The 21997-nt window shown below is 42.4% G+C and overlaps 1 protein-coding gene across 30 annotated transcripts in view; it reads left to right on the top strand.

The window, feature by feature from the left end:
• Positions 1–315: 315 nt before the first annotated feature.
• The window catches only part of SGIP1 (SH3GL interacting endocytic adaptor 1), a 207391-nt gene continuing 185709 nt past the window's right edge, over positions 316–21997 (top strand). For 6 of the 30 annotated variants that reach the window (XM_032302819.1, XM_032302815.1, XM_032302820.1 and 3 more), the window contains exon 1: positions 953–1345. In XM_032302819.1, coding sequence (XP_032158710.1) covers positions 1336–1345 — 10 coding nt within the window. In that variant the 5' untranslated portion in view covers positions 953–1335. Of the gene's footprint in view, positions 408–427; positions 916–951; positions 1346–21997 lie in introns of those variants that run through there. The other 24 variants (XM_032302835.1, XM_032302834.1, XM_032302832.1 and 21 more) reach the window with 9 other exon arrangements.

Below are 21997 nucleotides of genomic sequence, written 5' to 3'. Positions count from 1 at the left end.
GATCGCTTCCCTCCGGATTTCCACTGGGGGGAACGAATAGGCTGGAAGGCAGTTACAGATGCCGGGGGCGCCTTGCGAAAAACCGTGGTGTCCTCCAGAAGAAAGTCGGTTTCCTCCAGGGCCTGCAGTTGGCGGCACAGCCCCGCTCCACCTGGGGAAGGAGGCGGCTCCCGCGAGTAGGGCCCCGGGGAGGCGCGCGGCGGGCCCGGGAGCCGGGACTGGAACGCCGAGCGCCGCGGGGTCGGTCCGGGCCGGCGGCGCGTCCGGGTTGCCGCGGGAGCAGAAGGCGTGCACAGCAGTCCTCTGCCGGGCGAAGGCCTGGCCGCCCTGCCTGCTGCCCTCTCTCCCGCCTCCCGCCCCAGAAATTATCTCAAGCGTTGCCAGTTTGATTCCAGAGCCCCACTCGGGTGGGTTCTTTTGTTTCTTTGTTTTAATGACAGTTCCCAGCTCTTGGGCATGTCAAGCGCGATTAATTCCCTGGCTCTGTTGAAGGCAGCTGGGATGAAATTTCTTCTGCATCATCCTTTTGGGGATAATTGCTTATGATGTGACGTCAGCCGGATTGATTTTTCTCTCTTTCAAGAGAGAAAGGGAGGAGGGAGGGAGAGAGACCACGGACGTGTGCGGAGGCCACAGACATTAACGTTTGGAATTCCTTCAGGGCAAAAGGAGAGGGGAATGGGAGCTTACAAGTGTGCAGCGAAGACATCAGACTGCACGGAATTATTAACAAGTTTTTCTTTCAAAGAAGAAAAAAAAAAACCCCCAGTCCCCTCCGCAGCGAGCCACTTAGGTGCTCCTTTCATGCCCGAGTCCCCCGTTAAGGTGGCAGCGTCTGATAATTAATCCCGGGTACCCAGCCGCTGCAATAGGCTTAAGAAGACGAAGAGGAGGGGCGGGGAAGTGCGTCACCAGGTGGGGAAGGGGCTGTGCGTTTGGTGACAAGCGGGAGGGGTGGGGGTGGAGGGGAATAGGGACGGAAAATAGGTTCTGTGTGCTCTCCCGGGGTATTGTGTCAGGAGATGCAGGCTGGCTACCATGTGACGCGGTCCAGAGCTGAAGGGATTGGCCGAGGCAGCGCAGGCGGTGCAGCTCGGCCGGCTTGCTGTTCCTCTCCCTTTCTCTCGCAGCATCTTCCTGGGAGCCTGTAGGTGAAGCGGCACCAGCAGCATCCATGGCCTGTCTTTGGGGTTAACACTTGTCTCCTTTGGCTTCAGCAGTGGACAGAGCAGACCTCTCGGCAGCGGCGTTGTGAGGACTTAGCTGGGACCTGGAATCTTATCCTCCTGTATTTTTTCAGACTCCTTGGAAATTAAGGAATGCAATTCTGCCACCATGATGGAAGGTAGGATGCTTTCTGCTGTGGTTGACTGGCTTCAGGCAAGGTTTGGGTAGAACAGCGTTGAAGAATGTGTGCAGCCTGGGTTTGTGGCTGGTCTAGAACCTGGTTGCCAGGATTTGCAAACAGAAATGCTGCAGTTTGCTTGCAGCAGACCAGGGCTCAGACTAATGGAATCAAACCACAAGGCTTCTGTTTAGCTCAGAACCTACGAGCTCCCAGCTCTTCTGGGGGTGGGGGGAGCACCTAAAGTGCTTCCAGGGAGCTGAGATAGAGCTAAGAAAGAGCTTGCAGAGCAAATAAGTTGGGAGAGAAGATAAGGTTTTCTGCTCTGGGTTCCTGGGACTACATGATTAAACATTTACAATGGAAACTTGTTTTCTGAAATTGACATTAGATAGGGGAGGTCATTGACAGAGTTATCCATGCTGTCGTTTTCAGTGAACTGTTTAAGTTTTTTAAAAAAAATTCTTGTAAGACATTTTTATCTCCACAATTTACATGTTATTGTTGGGGTAGGAAGTGCAGCAAATTTGGTCCATAAGCTATATAGTTACATGGGGATGTCATTGCAACAGAACGAGCAATATGAGGAAAATATCTGGGCCTCTTAGCCCCGGATTCAGGGTCTTATCAGGTTAAAAAAAAAAAAAAAAAGATTTTGCGCTTCTTAAATGCATTCCCGTGCAATGATTCTTCGCCAAGCACCAAATAATTACTTACTGATTACCTTTTTGCATTCGATATTAAGTGTAAGAAGGAACTTTCCCTAGGGATATGTTGTTTAAACTATATTTTATTCTACTAAATTACCATTCTAAGCCTGAGATAGTTGACAACCAAGATTGCCTCAAAAAAGCTGCAAGCTGATTAAGAAAGAAGCAGGCAGCCCTACCCTGTCTTTGATTTTGTTTTCACACTACAGGATGGTGCAAAACTCCTGGCCTTTCCTAAGATGACAGGCAGAAATTTGTCCCCAGCCTGGATTTCACAATGCAGAATCAAGTGCATAATGGGTCTCAAATCAGCCATGAAAATGGCAGAGAGGCCACCTCTTAAGCCAAGGTCTGTCCTACAGATTTTAAACATTCCTTAGAAATTTACCAAAATGGAATAAGAGGAGGATGTTTTCAAAAAGCAGTGGTGTAGCCCACACTTATTTGGTAGAAATGAATTCTTTTTGCTCTCTGTGTCATCATGTCAAACACTGTTAATGTAATTTGGGGGAGTGAAGAATTCTACAGTCATGGCTCACAGATTTTAGAAAATAACCTTAAAAGAGAGATTGGGTATCATTTTGTTTTGGAGCCTCGTCTTGTTTGCAAAGAGCTCTCAAGCTAGTTCTTTAAAATACAGGTTTAAATAAACTGAAATTACTAATGCCCTGAGATTAAATCATTTTCATTAATTTGAAATGAATTTAATCTTTGAATTACAAGGCAAGACAAACAGAAAGAGTATTACTGATATACTTTTCAATTTAAACTCATGTGGATTACCCTTTTCAGAAAAAAAAAAAAGAACAATTTTATCTCTAGAGGTAGTATATTTCTCCAGCTAAATTTCATTTGTAGCATTTCCTAAAAAGAAATCTGCATACATTTTGATTAGGTCTGAATCTTACACAGAGAAGTGGAAGATCTTTCATTTTCACTTCTTGCCTTGCAAACTACGGAGTTAAAGTGTCTTTTCCGAAGGAAGTCATATTTATTGACGCTCATTAACAACTCTCCTGGTGATATCGCTTATTGTGCCATTCCAGAATGTCAGTTGGTTCAAAGCCCTATGATAAGCTTATCTGAGCTGCCTAAACTGAGATGAGAACTGGAACAAAGACTTGTGTGGGAGCTGAATTAGCACTATCACCCTGGGTCTGCCAAATTCATCCAATGAAGGATGTTTTTTAGCACCGTTTTGAATTAGAGGTGACACTATAGATGCAGTTGCCTTCTGTGAGATCCCTGCAAAAGAAAATGGACAGGTGTTTCCATTGGCTTCAAAATATAAATGAAACTAGTCATTTTTATCTACCCACAGTTCCTACTTAAATGCTTTTCAAGACTTATTATCTTAATGGTTCAGTGACCTTAGAAAGGCGGGTAGGAACCTTATCTAGAGATCAATTTGCCTATCAACAGCCTTGTAACTTAGTTGCCAGTCTTTTTGATAATACATGTATGTTTCTGGTATTGCATCCCAGAATTTCACCTCTGAATTGTTCGTGTCAGGAAGATGTGGCGGAGCAGTTATTTCCACTTAACTCACCCCTAGAGGAAGTAGACTGTTCCATCTATCACAATAACCTTGGAAAGATAAGGAACCCCTCAAAGTCACCCTAAAATCCTGTCATGGAAGCCCTCTGCTGAAACAGCAGTGAGCTCTCAGGCTGTGTCACCCAACATTAAGATGGTTAAATGATGTCTCTCCTCAACTAGTACATTTCATCTACGTGCCCACACGCATACACAGGGTTATGCACACATGCAGTCGTCAACACATATACATTATTAAGGAAGGGAGAGACCCTACATTTACACTGTATATATTTCGACGTTCATTAAAGGGTTTAATTGTCTGCTCAGGAAAACATGGCCATGGCAACTTTTCAAAGCTACTTCTCAACTCTGTGTAAAACAGGAATAAACAAATATTCTTCAGAAGGGCTCATAGTTTAGTTTTGTGATCCTGTTTTGATGGAATCAGATACGGGCTCCATTCATTCAATGTCTAGTAAAAATTCTGGTCGTAGATGAGGAACGTTACTACCTCCCTAGTGATGCTAACATCCCTGAAGGTAGGGAAATAATTCTGCAGGGACCTCAGACGTGTTACCAGAAGTTTGTGGCTCCATGATTCCTTTCAAATATTTTCATTTAAAAACATATATTTTAATTTGATACTGGATTCGCTGATTCCTGCCGTCTTTATTTTTTTTGGCAGCGGTTGGTATTGAGTTCTGTCTTTCCTGAAGAATGCCACATGATATGGAACCTTCTATATGAATGTGGAGGGAAAGAGGGTGAGCAAAGGGAGTTATTTGCTAAAAGGCGCATGTACTGGTTAAGCTTACAATGCAGTCTGTGTGATTAGGGCAAATCTTCAAGGATTCTGTCGTTTTCATGCATTCCTATTAAAGTTTGAAAAGGCCATTTTAGTTACCCCTTCCTAAGATAAGTCAAGCAAAGTCAGTGTTTCTTAGGACATCTCTATGTTTGTAGGGCAGCCTGGGAAGTTTTCCCTTGTCTCACAGAGCTGTCCGCAATTACCTATGCTTTTAGTTCCATAGTCAGGCTCTTAGGTACCGTCTTGGAACCTAAGTTTTAGGGTGCCAGTGGTTTCATCCTATATAACAATTTTTAAAATTAACAAGTACATTGTTAAGGGGTTGCAGGATATAATTGTAATGTACAGGGTGATTGAATAATTTTTGTAATATTTACTAATCATGATGGCCTATAAATAAGAGTATTCTGCATGCAGTCCTTTTTTGAAATTGTAAAAATAAAAAAATAATATTTTGAAGCAGAAAATGGGCAGAAAGGAATTTGAACCCAATTTCATTTTTTTTTAGTTCATTCAAGTTCTTATAAATAGCATAAACCAAATTGGAGTTCTTTATTATGCCATGTATCTATTGCTTCCTTCAATTTTAGAGGAAAAACAATGAACCAGCATAGTCACCTGGATGTTTTGCATTAGCGTGTTTACCCCAGAAGACATAATTATATGGTTTTCCTGAATTCCAATAAATGGAGAAGAGGATTTTCTGGACCCAAGTTCATTTAACAACAATGCCTATATTTTTGATCCCTCATAACATTTTATAATAGGAACTTTAAAAAAATTTGTATCAAGATGGGCATCTTAACCTAACTGAAAACTAGGAGCTAACTGAAAACTAGTTTCTTGGGTGGTATATTCTCTTTCTCTCTCTCTTTTGAATATAAATATCCACAGACCATACCTTTTATTTATTTTTTGTTTTTTAATACCTTTTTAAAAAGATTTTATTTATTTAAGTGAGAGAGAGAGGGAGAGTGAGAGAGTGAAGCAGACTCACCACTGAGCAGAAAGCCTGATGTGGGACTCCATCCCAAGATCCTGAGATCATGACCTGAGCCAAAGGCAGATGCTTAACCAATTGGACCACCCAGGCCCTACCTTTTAATTCCTCATTAATGCTTTTTATCCCCAAAATTATTTATACAATTTCGAACAATCCTAGCTTAACTGAGCTTTTGTTGTTGCAATGAAACTTATAATAGTAAAGATTTTTTTTCTATCTAGAAATAGAGTTTTATTTATTTGGAAAACTCTTTGATCTGATGAAAAAGGAACAAAGCATTTTGAAGCTGGAATTGTTCATTTTCTAGTTAGCTAAGAAGTTTTAAAGGGAATGCTTCTAACTTCCCAGAAAGAGTGAAGTTATTGTGGAAAATCTTAAGCATGCATATGAGATTCTAGTACATGGGTCATGCTTTATGTAAGTTCTCTCCTTCCTCGAGGCTCTGTGTCAGAAAGAGTATTCTTAAATGTGTAAATTCCCATACAATTCCAAGGGTCAACACTTTAAATCTCTAAAAAGAATATGCAGTCTTAAAAAACTTATCTTAGATAAACCATTCTAGAAGACTCTGGACAATTCTTTCTTTTGGATTTGGCAAATACATTATCCATGTTTCAAATAATAATTGCAGGAAGTCACCAACTCAGTTTTTATGTTCCTGAAAGTTTGTTTATGAATTGCTCACTTGAAACAGGTTTTCCCATAGGAATAATGATATATATGATTAGAGTCTCATACGAGATGTTCAAAGGCCATTAACCCAGGATTTAGTTGAAATACTAAATATTTGCAATGAAATGTGTGAAGAACAATACAGTTACCACAGTAAGTAGCCAGAAGAGAACAATGGGATGAAATGTGTTTTCAATTTGAAATGTTGGTATTTGTGAAAGGGAAGATTTAATTAGAGGACAATGAGGATATGGAGACACAATCTGAAGAGTGTTTTCAGGTATATTTCCAGAAGTTTTAGAGGCTTATGACACTGGATTTTCAATTATGTTTAATTTTACTTCCATTCTCACGGTTTACCTTTCCTCAATTCAATTTTATCACATGTACTACTGTTAAACTCTGATTACTTTCATTATATAAACTCACAAATGGAATTAATAAAAAAAGAGAGAATTTACTGAGATAATGGTACAGGAGTTGGAAGGGAGAAAATGTTGAAGGGATTACAATGGATTTGGGCTTATGTGTCTGAAATAGTCCCCGAGGAGAAACAAACTGAGATAGAAGAGAACTGAGGGGCATGAGAAGGGCAGGATATCCTTGAGGAGAAAGTAGCGTGTGTGGCAGAGGTGTTGGGTCAAACCAGTTTCTATATTGACTACCAAATATTTCTGTGGGCACAGGATGGTATGCTTACCAGGGGCAGAGCCACTAGCGATGAAGGTCAGGCTCCACTGGAGAGGGGTCAGTCTCCATTCTCGGAACATGTATAACGTTTCACTATATCCACAGAATGTCAGGGAGATACTTAGAATCTCTATTGAAATACCTCATGTCATGTCACTTACTTGTTTAAAAAGCTTCTTTATCTTCTTATTTCTGTTAAAGTCAATCACATAAAGGAGGCTGGCCACTCTGGCCTGACGTGACTCTCCAAGCACACTGAGTGCCTTACTGCTGGTTTCAGAGTGTTTAAAACAGATACTTTCTTGCCTTAGGGCTTTTACTCCACCTAGAACACGACTTTGCCTATTCATGGAATAACTGATTTTTTGTGGTCCCAGCAAAACCACCACCTCCTCAGGAGGACATCCCTATCCTCTTGTCATCCCAAGCTCTCAAACACACACCCTGTGCCCCTACTACGTCTCAGTCCACCTTTTCTCCTCAGAGATGTATTTATGACCCTTGGTCGTGTAATGGTACATGGGCTGAATTTCTCCAGAGCTCAGCTCCACAAGAATGGAAATCTGGTCTATCATATTCACCTCCCATCCTTAGTTCTTGACACACAGTGGGTGCTTAGTATGTTTGTTCATTCATTGGAGAAGGGAGGAAACCAGATATAATTACTCCGATGACTTCATATGGTGCATTGTAAGGTATTATTAGGGGTGTGATAGTCGATGTAGGAAAAATAAATGCTCAAATTTGTGTTCTCCCTGGAAAATAAACATGAAATAATTAAGAAAAAATAATGCATTGTTAAGTGGGATGTGGTGATGTACAGAAAATACATTTTGAGAAGGAAAAGAAAAGAAATGGTCCATTTGAAAATAAGTGTTTGAGCTTGAATCATTTTGGTGACTAGCTCCAAAGAAATGATTTTATAATGGAAAGAAATGAGTGATAACACAGCTATTCAAAGAAATTCCCAGAAAATCCCAGGAGCAGTGCTGTGAATATGCTGTACATGTTTTTCCTTTTCTCTCTCTCTTCCTGCTTTCCTTTATTTCTGCCTTTCCTGGCTCCACTTCCATCATGCTTCTACCCCATCTTTCTCTCCCAGGGCTCTCCTTTTCTGGATTATGACCAGATCTGAAAACACTGGCTTCTAGAGGTAGTGTTTGACTTGGAATCTAGCAAAGTATTTTTTTTTATATTTTATTTATTTACTTATTTGACACAGAGAGGGAGAGATCACAAGTAGGGAGAGAGGCAGGCAGAGAGAGAGAGGGGCAAGCAGGCTCCCCGCTGAGCAGAGAGCCCAATGTGGGGCCTGATCCCAGGACCCTGAGATCATGACCTGAGTCAAAGGCAGAGGCTTAACCCACTGAGCCACCCAGGCGCCCCTGGCAAAGTATTTTTAAATAGATAAAGGAATGCAGGTGAATGTAATGTTGTATAATGCATTCATACAATGTGATGGTAAATGAGGTTTTTGCCAAATTATTGCTGATCGAGGAACTCCTTAGTCTTAGAAGCTCAGAATGGTTGCTGAATTTGTGTAGTCTGGGTTTTTTTGTGGAAAGAGCATGGACCCAGAAGTCAGACTTAGGTTTGAGTCTAAGTGTTGTGACTGCTTGGCTGTGTGCCTTGAGAAGGTTACTTTACCTTTCTGGGGTTCTGTTTCCTTGCAAACAAAATGAGAGAATTGATCTGCCTACCTCTAGAGCTTCTAGCTTGAAGAGTCTCTGGCACTCACTGAATGGTTTGGATTTCCCAGTCTTACTCCCTCCAAGGTTTAAATTGAATGATTGAGTCCTTTTCCTCCCATTTCAAAATGTAATTGTTCCTAACACAAAAATAATTCAGATGTATTACTTTCTGCCTTTCAGTGGCTACTCCTCCTCTGCTGTTCTTTTGCATCGATGCCCCAAGTTCGTTTTGCCCCTTTCAGCATCAGAAGACAGAGTGCAGTGATGCCACCCTCATCTATAGTCCTTAGAGCAGAGAACTGTCCGTGTGTTCATCAGGAATTGCATGAATTGTACAAATGTGTCCTAGGTGTTCGGCCCTGGTCTACGTGCTAGAGCTTCAATAGTGAACAGCAGCTACAAGTTCCCGCCTATACAGAGCTTCCTGTTTGGTGCAGGAGAGATGGGAAAATAAAATGGAACACAGAGTACATTTGATGGGGATCAGAACTTTGGAGAAGAACTGAATGGAGAAAGGAGATAGAGGAAGTTGTGGAGGAGAGGAAGGAGTGGGGTAGATGGGATTGCAATCGTAAGGAAGTCGGGAATGGATGGCCTCACTGAGAAGACGTATGAGCAAAGATTTGAAGGAGGGGAGGAGGTGAGCAGCCATTTGGAGGAAGAGTCCAAAGAGGTGGGAGAAAGAGCATGTGCAGAGTTTCAGAACATAGGTAGAGCAGCAAGTGCTTCTGAACAAAAGGAGAGAGGGATGTTTACGAGGGGGACTCCGAGGTAACATAGAAGCAGACACCCGTGAATCTTCAGTGGTATGAAAACCAGTTTCCTTTTGCATTAGTCAGTTGGTATAAGCCTGTGTTATCCACATGTCTAGTGACAGCTGGGCATTCAGAAGCCTGGTGTTCTGAAGCTGGTTCTGTTGTGCCTCTTGGACTCATTCTTTCCACATATTTAAGTGAATGGGTGAATATCATGCTCTTCCCTTAGCTTGTGGTTCCAAGCCTGGAGTTAGAGCTGAGTGTTCAACTATAACTTGAAGCTTGAACATTTCCACACAAGGGAAATGGCCTCATGATAAGGGTGACTCCAGAATCAGAATTACACATCAATTCATGAATGTTTTGGCTATGTTTGACCTTCATTTTTATTTTTTGTTCCTATTAGCTTCTTCTCTTGTGTATCAGGACTGGTAATTTAGAATTTTTAAAAAAGAACCATGGAGACTGACTCATGTTACCCATCTTTAACAGGCAGAATAATGAGTAAAATATTGTGCTACTTAGGGCATTGTCATAAGATTGTCTGACTTGCACACACTTCAAACATTCCAAAATGCGTCATTTATTCAAGAGGTATATCAGAGGTTTCTCTTCAGTGTCAGGTGTTTTAGGCACTGGGAATATGACAAGGGAATAAAAAGGCAGCTGTGGTCTCTATTTTCAGAAGCTCAGAATCTAGTACATGCTATCATACACTTGTGTGCATATCCATTTTATTTTCACATCATCATCTCTGTGGGGTAGAAGGAACAAGTTTACTATCTTTCTTTCAAACAGAAAAGTCAGGCCTGGTGAGGTTATGTGACTCGCTTAAGCTGACCATCTTACCAAGTGGCAGAACCAGCATTTATGCACCATGTTTGACTCCCAGTCAAGTGGTCTTTATTTGTATGATAGTGTAACCATCATACCAGAAAGTCCTACTTGTATCTGAAATTGTTTGGCCTGGGTCTCTGGCTGACAAATGTACAACAGATTGACCAGATTGGACATAGTATTTCACAAGCTTTGTTCACTATGAAGCAAAGGATTTAATTAACAGATTATGATCCTTCAGATCAGCCATCAGCTTGAGGAAGGCCACCAAACACAGAAGCGGGCACCTTTCAGTGGCACTCACTGGTTTCCCAGAATTTTATAATGTGGAGGGATATGGGATATCGGATTTCACAGCTCACCCTCTACACAATGTTTAATCAAAAAGCCTGGCTCCCACAATAAACAAAAGCCCTTTCTCCCTGAGAAGGACACCTCGGTGTTCACTGACATTCTGTGAAAGCCTTGGCCATTATCAGGAAAACATGATGGTGTGTGCTACCATTGAAGATGAACCAATCTAGTCCAACCCCGTTTTGCAGTTGAGAAAACCAGAGCCAAATGAAATCACTTACCCAAGGATTTTTATTCTCTCCATAAGGGGACAAGTCAAAGTTTATTTTAGTAATGATTCCAAAAATGTGAATAGACAAAGACTTGGAAGCCATGGTGTCTTTCACGTTCAAAGGTGCTGGGACTGGTTGGGTGACTGCCCAAAGACACACAAATGAATGTGTCCCCAGGGGCCACCGCTCTGCTCCATCCACACACAATGTGGCCATTTATAGCTCTCTCCTGTGCTTCCATGTCTCATGCGTCTGCTGTCAGTGAGTCAGCGCTGTGTGGAGGGAACAACTGGGAATTGAAGGGGCTGGATCTCCTGACAAGCTCTATGACCTTGAGTGAGTTCTAAAACTGCTTTGGCCTCAGCATCCCCATTTGTAAGGTAGGAATGACACTGGCTCTCTACCCCACGGAGTCATGAAGCTCTAATGAGATAATAACTATGAAAACCTCTGAAGAAATGTGATGCCCATGCCAGTGATTTTCTGATGGCTCTCTCTCAGTTTGATTGTTACATGTGGATTCTTAACATTCAGTGGCCAGGCATTACTGCTTGCTATTTGACCTGTCAAGTCGATTATTGCTGTACGTCTTTTGCAGTGGGACCTACAGGTTCCTCTCCTCCCTTCACCATACTGTTCATTACTAACATATTCTATCATTCTTGATTCTCAGTGGCCAGGGGTTACAACTTTACCTTTCTTGACCTTGGAAGTTATCACCAATCAGTCTCAAACATCATGTTCTCTGGCCTTGGCATCTGTCTCACCATCGTAGTCCAGGCCACCTCTACTAGTTGTTTGGAATTGGCACATGGGATGATACAATGTTGCTTTCCCTACCATGGACAGCTTCCCAAAGTTGAAGAACTATGAGTAAAACTGGGTTGTATGTGGTCTCGCTCTGCACCCAACCTTTACAAATGCCTTAGAGTATCACGGAAAAGTGGCATGCTCACAGCACTAGGGTTGGTAGCAATGGTAGAAAATGGTCTATAAGCCCTATAACAGGTAGGACCCTTCTCTTGTACTATAGACTTTAACCACCAAGTTTTTCTTAGGCTCTGTGGGCCTCCCGTTCAAAGGATTGTGTCTACCAGGTAGTCAAGCCCCAGGCTGTGCTTGGATTCATTCCTCATTTCTCCTTCCAACTTGCCACACAGCAGTTGGTCCTTTAGAGTTATAGATGATCCTTCCTAAAAGATCTTGGCTCTGTTCTCTCCCTTTTATCCTCTGCTACCATACCTGATCAGACCTTGCTGCTTCCCATCCATGCACCTCACAGCCATCAAAGACATCACTTTCCCCACCTGCCTTTGATTTTTTTTCCCCATGCCTCTAAGATGAAGCTCAAATGCTTTTGTGTGTGGTGTAACACTTTCACACACCGGCTACCTCATTTCTTCAAAAACACCTTGTACCAGCCAGACAGTGGCTCCTTGCTTTTCTCTTTTCTTTGTATATGCTATTCCTTCCCTTATCTGCATGGGCATAGTCTGCTCTGATCATTCAAGGTCAAATAGAAGTGGCCCCTCTTCAATGAAGCCTCCCATATTCTCCGTGTTGAAAGTGAGTTGCTCCTTGAGCTCACTTAGCTCTCAGATCTTGCCCTCCTAAGGCCACATATCGGAAGGTTTAAGAGCACTGGCTCTGGAGTCAGAGTGACCTAGGTTAAATCTCATGTATGTAACCTTGAAAAGCTAGTGCATCTGCTTCCTCATCTAGAAGATGGAAATGATAATAACAGTAACTTTCTCGTAGGTAATTTACTCATATGAGGTTGTAGGATTAAATCAGCTATGCATTTTCCAGAGGTACAGAACCAATAGGTTAAGAAGCAGACGCAAAGAAAGAGAGAGACAGAGACAGAGAGAGAAAGAAAGTGGGAGAGGGCGAGGGCCAGGGAGAGGGGGAAGGAAGAGGGAAAGAGAAAGAGAGAAAGGGAGAGAAAGAGATATTTTTTTTTAAAGATTTTATTTACACACTTGACAGGCAGAGATCACAAGCAGGCAGAGAGAGAGAGAGAAGGTGGAAGCAGGCTCCCCGCCGAGCAGAGCTCCTGATGCGGGGCTCGATCCCAGAACCCTGGGATCATGACCCGAGCGGAAAGCAGAGGCTTTAACACACTGAGCCACCCAGGTGCCCCAGAGAAAGAGATATTTTTAAGGAACTGGTTCATTTGATGGAAGGGACTGGCAGGCAAGTCTAGAAGCCATAGGGTGGCTGGCAAGTAGGGGTTGATGAGGCAGTCTTGAGGTAAAGTGTTAAACTCTTAATAAATCTTACCTGCCATTTTCCATTTATATACCTACTTTGTTGGCTCCTCCGCCAAGAACCAAGGACTCAGAGCAGGGACCGTGTCTCACTCAATTTTGTATTCCCAATGTATGGCATGTGTAAGTACTCAGTAAAAAGCCAGTGAATGAATGAATGCTATTGAGGGATCGCAACTTTTTGGGAAATAGACAAGCTGCTCAGTGTATGAGAATTATATGAGTTGATATATGCAAAACATTAAAAGAAGCACTTGGTTCCTATGAAAGGTATATTAAAGGTTATTCTGCTGGGAACATTGAAGGCTCCAGTATGGTTCCTGGATGCCAGGCAGTACCCAGGATCCTGCGCCCTCTCCTCTCCCCAGAGCACCCATCTGCTGCGTAGGCTCACTCTGGCTGAGCGCCATGTTCTGGTTCAGGAGCATGCAGTTAATCTAGTATCTCACATAGTCTGCCTGACTACATTAATTGTTTTGCTCTCATTTTAGGAGAGACCGGGTTTCATTGTAGAAAACTCAGAAAACAGAAAGATACAAAGGAGAAATTGAAATCTCCAATTATCTCATTATTATGAAATAAGTAACCACTGCGACAATTTGTTGAGTGTAGAACATGGACTTTGGGGACAATCTGAAGCCCTTCAAGCCTCAGCGCTGTTAGCAGTAAAGAGGGTAGAAGAACACCCTCCACATAAGATAGTGGGGGAAATTAGGGCACCTGGATGCCTCAGTTGTTTAAGCAACTGCCTTCATCTCAAGTCATGATTCTGGAGTCCAGGATCAAGTCCCACATCGGTCTCCCTGCTCATCAGGGAGTCTACTTCTCCCTCTGATCTTCTCCCCTCTCATGCTCTCTTTTTTTTTTCTCCCTCTCTCTCTCTCTCATTCTCTCACGTATATAAATAAAATCTTTTTAAAAAAAAGATAGTGGGGAAATTAAATTTAAAAAATGTACGGACTTCAGGTGACACTTACCTGGCCTAATAGATAAGCCCTCAATGAATTCTAGCTCTTAATATCTTTACAGGCAAAATAAATATGTCAAAGGACCCAATTTGATCAGAACATATGTATGCACACATGTGTGTATATCCACACGCAGACACCTATGGCTTTTCCACTTGGCATTAGATTGGAACCACTGTCCTAGGCAGTGTGCATATTTGTTAAGAGTAATGGATCTGGAGACACACTGGAGACATGTAAACTTTGACTCCTCTACACTTGTCAGCTCTGTAGGTTTAGGCCAATTATTTAACCCCTTTGTGCTTCTGTCTCTTCTCTGTATGGGATAATCCCTATCGGGAAAGGTTATTATAAGGACTAAATGAGCTTAACGTATTATGTATAGTGAGTATTATTTTTATAATATATATTATAATTATATATATGTGACATATAATATATGAAAAACAGTATTTGGCACAGAGTCAATGCTCAGTCAAGAAATGCGAGCTACCATTATCATCCTCCTGAAATGGTCTTCACGAGCATTATTTGTACTGGTTGTAGAATATCCCATCGTTTTGTCATTTATGTTACTCTTCCCTGTTGTCAGACATTTAGACTGTTAGCTGGAAGTTGGTTTGTATATCGAGCTAGAATGGCTCATGTTAATGAGTCACGTGGTGTGTCAGGAAGATTTCGTTTTCATTTGGCAAGACAGTTGGGTGAGGTGGTTGCAGTTCTGCTTTGGGCTCGAGTCCTGACAGCGCTCCAGCCAGCTAAGTGACTTTGGACAAGCTATCTAACATTCAGAAGAGAGAGCAAAGTAGTAGAAAGAGAAATTGATTTTAATTCAAAAAATTCTAACATCTCCTGGCACCATTCTTTATTAGCTATGAGGATGAGGCCAAGAATTTGCCAGGTGGGTGGGAATTGATTTTCTGTGTCCTCTTTGAAGGTCCTGGCTGTGTATTTTGGGTAAGTCACCATCTCTTCTATTTTCCCATCTGTGGAATGGCAAATGAGCTTTCCTGCCTTTCTCACTTGGTGGTAAATATCCAAGCACAAAATATACGTGAAAATATTTTTAAAAGCAGTAAATTTTTATATAAACAGTGTAGCTTTAGGGCTGTTGTTACATTTAGTATCTCAGAAACTTTTCAAGTAAAGGTTAGCTTAAATAATTTTGAAGGTGCTAACTAGTTTTAAGATTCTGTGCTCTGGGGCGCCCAGGTGGTGCCGTTGGTTAAGTGTCTGCCTTGAGCTCAGGTTATGGTCCTCGGGTCCTGGGATCAAGTCCCCATGTCAGGCGCCCTGCTCAGCGGGGAGCCTGATTCTGCCTCTCCTTCTGCCCCTACCCCCACTCATGCTATCTCTCTCTCTCTCTCTCTGTCAAATAAATAAATAAAGTCTTAAAAAAAAAATTCTGTGCTCTACCAGAAGGGTTTCTGGATATAACCCTACTAGAGTTAACTTCTCTCCCCATTATCATCCACCTTTCACACATACAAATGATTTTCATCATTCCTGGATACTTGGCGTAGAACACCGTCCTGCATTTGGCAAAATATTTATTTGAGCAGGAAATGCTACATATAATTTTGTGAAACTGGGTAAAAATATTGTTTCTAATAATGACTATGTAGTGGGACAATTTCAAATGCATTTTAAAGTGTGTTCAGATGAAATCTATCTTGGCCTAATTACAAACCCAAATATTGTTTTGAATGTGATCTCAGCAAGGTCTAATCCAAGCAATCCAATTGCCAGATCAAAATATTCAACTAGGGTTCTTCTTTTGAGTTTTCCACTATCTTCTATCTTTGTGTCAATGCCCCTCATGCAGACAAATGGAAGAATAGAGTTTGTTGCCCTCTCAGTGAGTTTTGGCCAAGATAACGGAGGACAGTCTCTAGTGGTGGTGGTATGCTGTGAGCCAGCCATGCTTCTGAGTGCAGGTTACAAGGGAGCAAAGAGTCCTTGCTCTGCTGGGGCTTGCCTCCGACTGTGAGGGGACAAGACTCATCAACCAAATGAATAAACAAGATAATTTTAGATGGTGGTAGAGTCAATGAAAAACAAAGACTCACTGGGAAAGGTGTGGGGCAGCGGGGATCAAAGCTGCTTTCCGTGGTCAGGAAAGACATTATAGCGGAGACTTCTTCACAACATGACATGTCAAGATCTGGGAGCACAGTGTTTCATGAGTGGGCACTGCGGGGCTAACCCACTGCCGGGGGACTTGGGAAGCTCAAGGAACAAAAGAAAAGCCAGAGTGGTTGGAGGGGATGGAGGACTGAAGGGAGGGAATGGAAATAGGAGAGAAGGAAGGCGAGATTCAGACCAGGCGGGGCTGTGTGAGCGATGGAGATGGATCTGGAATTGAGTGGGAGGCAGTGGAAAGCCACTGGAGGGGTTTAAGGAGAAGTCACATTTCCATCTGCATTTGTAAACAATTACTTTGGATGTTGGATGGACTGGAGTAGCTACAGATGGCCTTCTGGGTTTTTTGTTGTTGTTTTGAGAGGAGACTGCCTTGAATCTGTCTTGGAGTAGTAAATACTCTACCTTTACTTAAATGTTCCATTTATTTTCAGGAAAACTAAGGGAGATTGGAAGGGATTATGGTAACCTTCCCCAAATCCATTTAGCACTGTCTCTGCTGAGGTCCGAGGGCTCAGGTGATGGTTTAATTCAACTATTGAATAAACTCCTTCTCTAACGCAAATGGTTTTGATATTAGATTTTTTTCAGAGTCATGTTGACAGGTAAAAAAAGATGAAGATCTTTAAGTATATCATGTGCTTTTTTTTTTTTTCATGTACCTGTTTTTAAATGGCTGTGAAGCACTTCAATTATTCGACAGCCATTCTGATAGTGAATCAGTTAGTTTATTAAGCTGGCTTTCATCACTGAAACTCTTTCCCTCTAAGCCAGATCGGAAAGATAGACGTGCTTAAGAGATCTTACTGCTGACAGAGGTTGACCTCTCCGCGTTCCATTTTTCTTCAACAATATCTCCGTTAAAACCCCTTGTGTCCTTGCTAAATTTCACTGATGGAGATCCCTACTGTCTCCGGTAACTGGATTCACCTGTGCACACCTCCGACTCTGTAGCTCCTCTCCTCCTACCTTTGGGGGCTGAAACTCTCTGCTCTGAAATCTATTTGTAACCCAGAGGAAAATATATGAAGCATTCTGTAGCTGGTACTTGTCCCTGTTCCAGTCTTCTTTACCCAAAGGGCTCTTTTTCTTTTCTAGTTACTTATATGATATAACAGGTAAATACACAGGCTTCGAAGTCAAAGCAGACCTAGGTTCAAATCCTGCCTCTTTAAACTACTGGCTGAGGACCTTTGGGCAACCCTGAGCTTCAGGTTGTTTTCCTTCCTCCTCTCCCTCCTTTCTTCTTTACTTCCTTCTGTCCTTCCTCCCTCCCTCCCACTCTTTTCCCCTCCCTCCCTCCCTCTTATTTCTTAGCTTTTTAGTCTATCACACCTTACAAGATTTATTCGAGCTCTAAACATGATGCTAGAGGCTAGGTGCGTAACTAAGTTACATAAACAGAAGCCCCTCTGGAGCTTACAGTATAGGAACGAAGACATTAAATTAATAGAGATACCACAGTCCACCATGGGGAACAGATGATCCCCCTCCTGACCTTATGAAGGTCAGTGGTATCCTAACTCTACGTGGCACTGCCGATAGTCATTCATCTCACCTCGTCTCATCACGTAGGCATTTTATCATCTTGCATCATCCCAAGAAGAGTATTATACAATAAGATATTGTGTGAGAAAGAGAGAGTGCATTCACATCACTTTGATGACAGTATAGTCTTATAATTGTTCTATTGTATTATTATCATTGCGAATCTCTTATTGTGCCTACTTTAATAAATTAAAGTTTATCATAGACATATATGTATATAGGGTTTGGTACTATCTGTAGTTTTAAGCATGCACTGGGGGATTTTGGAAGGTATCTCCCTCAGAGAAGGAGGGACTCCTGTATGACCTTTGCATTGAATCAGTCATAGCTATGGTTATTGTTATTATTAGCATTACTGTTGTCACTGTTAACATCACACACACCCTGTGCCTGAATGTATGGGATTCAGTGAGCTTTCCCAGAATTTTTTACAGGGTGCTCCAAAAATGTTGATCAACCGTGTTCTTGGTGACTTGCCTAGAACTGCTCTACATCTGTGCTCCCTGACTCCTGCCAGCTTACTTCATTTCTGCCCTGGTATCTGAGTAGTTTCTGGGGCTAGTCACTCAGCGTTTGGGTACCATCCATGCCTTGGCTCTCCCGGATTCCTTAGAAAGCTCCTGATCTTATTGCTCTACCTCCTAAATGAATGCCAACCAAATCCCAACATGACAACTGCTGTGCTGCTATGCTGTGCTGGGATCCTGAATGAGTGAACCTTCTAGAAGATTTTCTGAAAGAAAAGAGAGTGCCTCCTTCTCTCTTGAAGCCCTTTAAAGAGCCCATTGCTACACCCAGTGTGCACTAAAAGCACCTGTTTAGGCTGAATTATGAGCCCGAAGGGTATTTCTTCCTTTTAGTTTAACAGTCTTTTGTGATTTATTCACCACTGACCTAGAGGCTAGGCCATAATAATCTGCACACTTTTCCATTCCTCCATACCAAAGCCTATGAGAATATTTTTCTTTAAGTTTTGATATTGTCAGTGCATATGGGAGAGATACAACTGTACATGGTCAGCTCTTGATTTTCCTATCTCTTTACGGCCATTATCTCTGAATCACCTCTTCTACTGGAGTTGCTTATCACTGATTTTAGTTCTTCCTTTTTTTTTTTTTTTTCTGTTCTCGAGTTAGACCTTTCCAGTAGGTAGTGGCTTTATAACTTACCAGAAGATGGCTGTCCCAGAACAACCCTTGATCTCTGGCTATTGTAGAATAAGAAATACTAAGAATTTTTTCTTAGTTGCTCCATAATTGCTCTTAAAAAGTAGGTATAGCTATAACTACTGCCCTCCCCAGGAGGAGGAAATGTTCTAGTAAAGTTCATATTTATTAATACAAAAATATTAATGTAAAAATAGGATTAATAAAAAATACCACTTCTTGAGCTCCTGCTCTGTGCCAGAAACTGTTCTTATATTTTCTATAGGCATTGTCTCATTTAATTGTCACAATGATTCTGTGGGGTTCTACTATGATAATTATCTTTATTATATTAATGACAAAACTGAGAATCAGGGAGTCCATGACTTGCCCAAATATTTAGAATGTGTGTGCTGATCTCTATGACTTCCAAACTTGTGTTGTGAACCGCTGAATAATACTGTCTTTCAAACATTACCTTTGAGAAGTTTTATTTAATATATTCCCATGCAAGGGTAGAACAGTGAGATCATCTGCACCACAACAACTGAAAGTAAGTACTGTTGTTACAAGGTGCTTACCTCTTTTTTCTTACCACACAGAAATTAAATCTGAGGAGATTCCTGTCCAATTCCTATACTACTATTAAACACCTATAATACCTCACATATAAATTTCTGGGTAGTAAAAAAAATGAGTAAATAATCATGGAAGTAACGAAACTGCTATCCAGAATATCTTTGTTCTGATTGTTTTTAATCCAGCTGGCTTCCAGTTTCTCACATTTTACTTTATAGGTTTCTATGGCGCTGTATGTTAAAGCAAACTTTAGTAAATCGCATTGGATATTTCAGAGAAATTTGCAAAGCTTTCTTTGGTACTGAAAGCATTTCTCCCTTGCTAAGCTAAGAAATCTATTTCCTTGTTTTGCCTAACAATCTATTGAGCACATCTCCTAGTTTCAGTTATCAAAATTTTTTATTTTATAGCATTTCAGAGACAATTCAATCATCAGTTGACCTTTGTTTCATATGAAAAAAAAAAAGAAGTCATTCTGACTGTGTGGCTTGGAAAAGGTTATAGTTCCCAATTCCATATTAATAGCTCCATTGTAGCTAAGGCTTTAACATGCCTTTGATTGTAAGGTTTCTAACAGATACTCAGTCCTCAATAACTATAATAAGATGCATATTTTAAGAATGTGTGAAAATATGCAGTCATCTCCAAGTTTATTTATGAACTCAAAACAGAGCATTTATGCTGTTTACTTTGCAGTAAATACAAGCACAGCTCTTGGTATCACCTTTTTACCTGCACTCTGTGTTTCTTGTTTTCCTCACAAGTTCTTCAGTCGAAGCAGGAAAAACTACAGGAGAGATGAACCCTATATATAAGGCATGTGCATCCAAAGTTTGCAAAAGTTCAAGACTCTGCAGATTCTCTGCAGGCAAAAGTGGCCTGTAAAGAAGTGGGCCCCTCACCTTGTGGGGATAGTCGTGCTGGTCATTATCATTCCTGTATGTAATGTGCAAGTGTGCTGGGCTCCGAGTGAGGGCTGTGCAAATGGCCTATCACTTGTCTCTCACAGTAACCCTATCAAGGTTATTCTTTTTTTTTTTCTTTTTTCTCTTTTTTTTTTTTTTTACAAACCCTTGTGTTGAGGGCTGACTTTCAATAGATCGCAGTGAGGGAGCTGCTCTGCTACGTAGGAACCCCGACCCAGAAGCAGGTCATCTACAATGGTTTAGCACCAAGTTCCCCACGAACGTGCATTGCGTGACGGGCGAGGGGGCAGCCCCATTTCCAGCCATGTCCCATTTCCCAAGACGAGGGGCTCTACGTGCCGGACCCCCATCCCAACGCGTGGCGGGGCACACCATGCCACGGGGGGGGGGGGGCGTGCACAGTGGCCCGCTGGTGGGGACGGCGGGGGACCGGCTATCCGAGGCCAACCGAGGCCGAGGCTCTGCGCGCTGCCCTATCATTCCGCCTGGGTGGTATTCTGACTTAGAGGCGTTCAGTCATAATCCCACAGATGGTAGCTTCGCCCCATTGTCTCCTCAGCCAAGCACATGCACCAAATGTCTGAACCTGCATATCAAGGTTATTCTTCATCCCATTTGATGAATGAGGAAAATGAGGCCCAGGGTTATGTGCACAACTAAGAAGTGGCATGGCAGAGCAGATAGGAACCGCAGATGCGTCCCCGATCCCATCATCTCCGAGCCACCGTGGTGAGTGACTGCCACCCATCATCCTGGACTAGTCTGGGGCAGCTGGGCTAGTGAGGCTCTTGTCCATTGTCAAGGGCAGCCAACCTCTTTCAGCAACACAGCTTCCAGGGCCGTGCTCCTGGGTTCCCCTGCTGGGTGCTTTTCCGCACAGGGTGTGGTTTTGCACCGTTCCACCGCTCCCTCTTCTCTCTTCTTTCCTCATCCTTCCTAGTGTGAGTGGCTCCGTTCTGTGTTTCCGTTCTGAGCTCTCTGCTCTTCATGCTCCCCTCAACCCATCAGACTGGGTAGCCACAGAGCGGTGTCAGTGAGGTGGGGGGCAGGCTTCTGAGTGAGGCCACTTGCGTCACATCCGGATCTCTCTCACTTATTACCTTGGCAGTCTTGGCACATTTACTTCTCTGTGCCTCTTTTTGCCATTTTCTCAGTTTTAAAAATCAATATAATGATACGAATACCAGTCTCAGAGAGTTTTGCTGAAGAATGAATAAGCTCACGCATATCGAATTCTTAGTCTGTCTAGTACCTGGCACACCTAGTAATTGCTCAACTAACCACTTTTTTTTTTTCTGGTTTTGTTTTGTTTTTACATTTGCATGATGGTAGGTAATTTATGTCAGGAAATCCCACCATTTGTCGCAGGGAGAAATGACTCCAACCACCCAAGAAAAACCCTTCCCCCAGGAAGAAAACAAACCGAGCTCTCCCTTTCAGATGTTTCCCATTCCTTCATTGTCAAGTTCCCTTTGGCCACAAACACAAGTTGGCTGCCTGCCACTGGGGCCTCAGAGACCAAAACACCAGCCAAGTTTTGTTTTACTCTTAACTCTTGCATTTCCTGTCTCTCCAGCACCCTTCTACTCACCTCTACAACGCATAGGTGTGTTGACAATAGCTCCCTCCTTATGTGGGTGGTAGTTGACTTGGGCTTTGTGGTCTTAGGGCCTGGGCAGAAAGCTGGGGGAATAATGACTGCCTGATTGTTTGCCCCACAGCAGGCATACCCCAGAGCATGTGTGCCGATACCGCATGTGGGCTGGGAGGAGTTCTTGTAAATATGAATTCAAAATGACCCTC

Source organism: Mustela erminea, chromosome 10, assembly GCF_009829155.1.
Source record: "Mustela erminea isolate mMusErm1 chromosome 10, mMusErm1.Pri, whole genome shotgun sequence".
Classification (NCBI taxonomy): Eukaryota; Metazoa; Chordata; class Mammalia; order Carnivora; family Mustelidae; genus Mustela; species Mustela erminea.
This window is presented reverse-complemented; position numbering and strand designations above follow the sequence as displayed.